The sequence below is a fragment of the Priapulus caudatus genome, unplaced genomic scaffold (genome assembly GCF_000485595.1).
Source record: "Priapulus caudatus unplaced genomic scaffold, Priapulus_caudatus-5.0.1 Scaffold101, whole genome shotgun sequence".
Classification (NCBI taxonomy): Eukaryota; Metazoa; Priapulida; class Priapulimorpha; order Priapulimorphida; family Priapulidae; genus Priapulus; species Priapulus caudatus.
The window spans coordinates 507,863-512,457 of NW_014577162.1; the positions used below are offsets into that span (position 1 = coordinate 507,863).

Genomic DNA, 4,595 nt, shown 5'->3' on the forward strand with positions numbered 1-4,595 from the left:
GGCCCCGGGGCAGTTTTGCATGGTTTTTCTGCGCGCGACCACTCGAGGTCGGCAGGCGGAGATGGCGCGCTGCGCCGTGCTTGGCGGCGCATCGCTGGCGGGCTGCGGCGCGTACGGCGCGCTGCTAGTAATCCGCTCGCCGCACAATCATTTTCGCCCCGGGCAAACTAATTACTGAGTTGGTAATAAAGCTGCCTGATTTCGCTGCAGTATAGTCAGTCATAGTCGCGCGGGCAGCGACGATGAACGCCGCCAACAGCAGCAGTAGCGGCAGCAGCAGGCCTGTAGTGAAGCTGGAGAAACCCGCCACAGTGCCCTGCGACGTCAACGGGTGAGTCTGCTGTTAGAGGAGCGGGAGGAGGAGGAGGAGGAGGAGGAGGAGGAAGAGGAGAAGGAAAAAGAGGAGGAGGAGAAGGAGGAGGGGGAGGAGGAAGATGTGGTGGTAGTGGTGGTGGTGGTGGTGGTGGTGATGGTGGTGGTGGTGGTGGTGGTGGTGGTATCTTATGAAGGAGAGAGAGAGAGAGAAACGTACAGAGAGGCGAGAACGAGAGTGAGGGATTGTGAAGGCATATGCACCTGCGTGCTATGTGTGTGAGTACTAGTGGCGTGCCCGTGCGTGCGAGTGTAACTTGTGCATGTGCCCGTGTCTATGCGTGTTCCTGTGCGTATGCTTATGCGTGTGGCTAATGCTCGCGCGCGCCGGCGTGTAGTCGTGTTGTGTGTTGGTGGGGGGGGGGGGGTGCTAACACTCTTGCTCTGTGTGAATGCGTCACCGCGTGAGTGTGCTTATGGAATGTGTCGAGTGTGGTGCTCACGGCTGTGTGAGTGGTACTTGTTTATTCTTGTGTTTGTGCTTTGTGTGATGGTGTGTGTGTGTGCTGTGGTGTGTGTGTGTGTGTTGTGTGGTGTGTGCGTGTGTAGCTTGGGTGGTGCGTTCGTCCCGAATACATAGACATACATAGTCAATGCCTCGTGCGTGCGTGCGCTGGTGTGTGTGAAGGATTATTGTGGAAGTGACGTGCGCGACGGCGAAGCGCGCGCAGCCATGTGTGTGTGTGTGTACGTGTGTTGTGTGCTGTGTTTGTGCTGGTGTGTGTGTGCGGCAGCGCGTCGTGCCGCGTCGACGTGCGGCCCGCATCCATGAGTGGAGAGGGTGGGTGAGTGCGTACGGTGCTGTTGTGTGCTCGTGTGTTGTGTGGAGTGTGTGTGTGTGTGTGAGCGTATGCTGGGGCGTTGTGATGCCCGGTCGTGATGTGTGTTGTGGTTGTGTGTGTGTGTATGTCGTGTTGTGTAATGTGTGCTGCTCGTGGTGTGTGTGTGTATCGTGTGAGCATGTGTGTATCGGCGTGCAAAGACAGCAGGGGCGATTACGTATTTCGAAGGACTGGGAGGACATACCCGCACAATCACGAAATCCCAATGTTATTCTGAGCAGTAAAGCTATCACACTTGTTGCCTTCTGTCTTGTATGAATTATAATGACATCTTTCGAGGTACTGTCCGATGATACACGTCTGGTGACGCGTAGATCATATATTGCACTGTTTGATTATGCACTTATATACTCGTGGTCTGTATGTGAATTCAATAATGTCGTTTCGTACATCGAATTTTACTACTCTGCTGGATATTCACACGTGTATCAACTCGTCAACCCAAGTATATTTACGACGGGTAAGTGCTTTGAAATACTGCAATGGTCTACTGTCACCACGCTCTGGCCCTTTGCGAATATCGTCGCATTTTGTTCAAATACTCCAAATTCCGTGGTAAAGCCCCTAGTGTACAGATAAACCGGGGCGCGGCACAATACGATTTGGTTCTGCATGAGAAGCTGCACGTGACCTTGGACGACCGGTTCGAGTAGGTCTACCGAGTGTTGGCGCCCGATATACTCATAAATCTGGTGTTTTTCTTTGTTTTTTTTAAAAAGGCTCATGTGTCGTCATATCTAAGTTTCTTACCTGAAAGTTTATAGCCGTACAATGTCCGCACTCAGCGATGTAATGGCCCCATCAGTTTCCAGTTAGTGGGCAGATCTAGCGGCCAATGTGTAATACGAAAACCTAAGGTTAAGGGCGGAAATCTCCGGAAACTTTGGGTCCGCGCTAATTGGCTTTACTCGCTGATTCCGAATAAATGAGAATAACAATTAGCGTTATACGTGCTTTTTCCCGTGTGTCCCCTGTATAGGCCGGTAGGGCTGATTGTCACCTGGTAATTCCTGCCCTATTGAGATTGGAAGCCCATTGAAATGTTTTTCCGGGTATTCAGAGAGGGTTTTTTCCTCTCGAGAGTAGTGAGTTCTTGCAGGCAGAGATAAATTTTGACGTACCTCACGGCACGCTTTTAATGCAGGTGATTGTACACATGAGTTTACATACAGCTCAGCTGTTTTAACTGTAAATACCGTGAAGACAATTCTAGGAAAAAAAGAAATTGCCCGCGCACGGGGGGGTTGTGCTTTACAAAATTTTTATAAATTGTCAAAACTGTATTGCATTCTGCCGTCGGTGAATGCACAGCAACGCTTAGTGTTGATGTTGAACAAACACGATGATAGAACGCATCCAGGACAAGTAAAATATTATAGATTAAATAAATGAATCCAGAAGATTTGTCCTACCAATAAGTTGTGTATGTTCATATTCTTTATCAATAAAGACCGACTGGACAGCCATAAAAAGCCCCGGAATTTTTTGGGCGCCTGTCCAGTCACACACTCATACATACGATGCGTCTCTCTTCTTCGGGTCGGCTCCCTGCACACATCAACACACAACACGACACACAGCACACACACACACACACACAGGAGGCACACCAGGAGCGGGCGGGGCGCGGGGGCGTGCACACAAACAGAGTCGGAGGAGGAGAGAGAGAAGAGAGAGAGAGAGGGAAGAGAGAGAGAGAGACACAGGACACATCCGGCGCGAGCGCCAAGCGAGCGAGCACAGCAGCACACACACCACACACACACAACAACGTCAGGCACACAGCACACACACACCACACCGACAGCACGACACAGGACCGGGGACCAGCACGCACGGGATTCGGCGCGAGAGACTACGACGCACGTCGGCCCAGCGCACAGGACACAGAGAAGAGAGACGAGAAAACGAGGACGAGAAGACGAGAGAGAGAGAGAGAGAGTGAGAGAGGAGAGAGAGAGGGAAGAAAGAGAGAGAGAGAAGAGCGGAGTGAGAGAGGAGAGAGAGGAGCAGGAAAGAGGACGGGAGCAGGAGAGAGAGAGAGCAGAGAGAGAAGCGACAAACAATACACGCGCGCTACGCTAACCATTATAAGAACCGTCATAGCTATTCTCGCTGCATGACCTTTCCGAGGAACTGTTTCGCTCGGGCCGCATAGATACCCCGTCACGACAACTAACGGACGATCGAGGACGTAGGACGACCAACGGGACGACGGACGTAACAAGCGGAGCAACAGCGACCGACAGCGGCCAATGACGGCGCGACAGCGGGGTGCACGACGACGACCCGTGACCGGGACGGGCGGCGGGCGCAGTAAACAGGGGTGGTGGTTGTGCTATCTGCCGCGGCTAGAGGGTGCATGCGAAATCTTACGTGGCCCGTAATGGTACTGATGAGAGCGCGGTTAACGTTAAGCAGGGCACATAGCACGCGATGCTGCCGGGGCAAGCGGTTGCTGATCATCGGAGCACTCAGCTACTTACACCGGTGTTACGTGGATTATTGCGGCCGGGCGCACGGACGCTCGCGTCAGACTTGCCTTGACGCGAGCAGCCCGCGACGGGGTGGCCGCCGCCACGTCCTGGGACGAGGGACGATATACGTGACGAAATCGGTGAATGCGCGATGAGGATGTCACTGCGGCGTGGCGCCACCCGGTCGATTGGCGACAGGAGTGTGTGTCTCGCGAGATTTCAGTGGTCGTCGTCCTCGCTCGCCCAGCCGTCACGCCAGTCAAGGTCACTGGCAGCACTCACTGCACGTCACAGGAAGCTCACATTCACGTCACGTCAACGTCACATGCGAGCGGGGTCGACTGGGGTCACGTACCTCACGTCTACTCACTCACCGGATGCACTCAGGTCCACCGGGTCACAGTGCACGAGTCACATCGACGCTCACTCACCTCACTAGCCACATCACTCACGTCACTCAGCATACCTCACCTCAGCGTGTCACTCACTCAGTCTAACGTGCACGGATCACTGTCAACCCTCAGTCACCGGTCACGTCACTCACGATAACTTACGTGACCGGCTCGAGGTGGCGCGCCCCCAGCCGACCTAACCGTCGGCCGTCAGCTCGCGCTCGCAAATCTGCCTCACCTGCCATGTGCATCAGCTCACGGTCGACCTATTCGCCCTCACTCACGCAAATCAGCGTTACATCCCACTCACTCACCTTCACTTCATTACTCAACTCACCTCCCTTTACCTACACGTCACTTCTTCTACCCCCCCCCTACGCCGCCTATTCTGCCACTCTCTCTGCTCTCCTGGTTGCCTCTCACCCCTGCTCTTCCCGCGTGCTTCTTCAGTTTGTCTCCTTTCGCCTCACCCACTATGCCCCCACCCCTACATTCGCCTTGTTCTCTTATCC

General features: G+C 53.9%; 1 protein-coding gene across 1 annotated transcript in view; it reads left to right on the plus strand.

Annotated features, from left to right (window-relative positions):
• The first annotated feature begins 242 nt into the window (after window positions 1-242).
• The window catches only part of LOC106805129 (BTB/POZ domain-containing protein kctd15-like), a 22,607-nt gene continuing 18,254 nt past the window's right edge, over window positions 243-4,595 (plus strand). Inside the window, exon 1 of the mRNA XM_014806611.1 lies at window positions 243-331. Within this exon, the coding sequence (XP_014662097.1) occupies window positions 243-331 (89 nt within the window). The remainder of the gene's footprint in view (window positions 332-4,595) is intronic.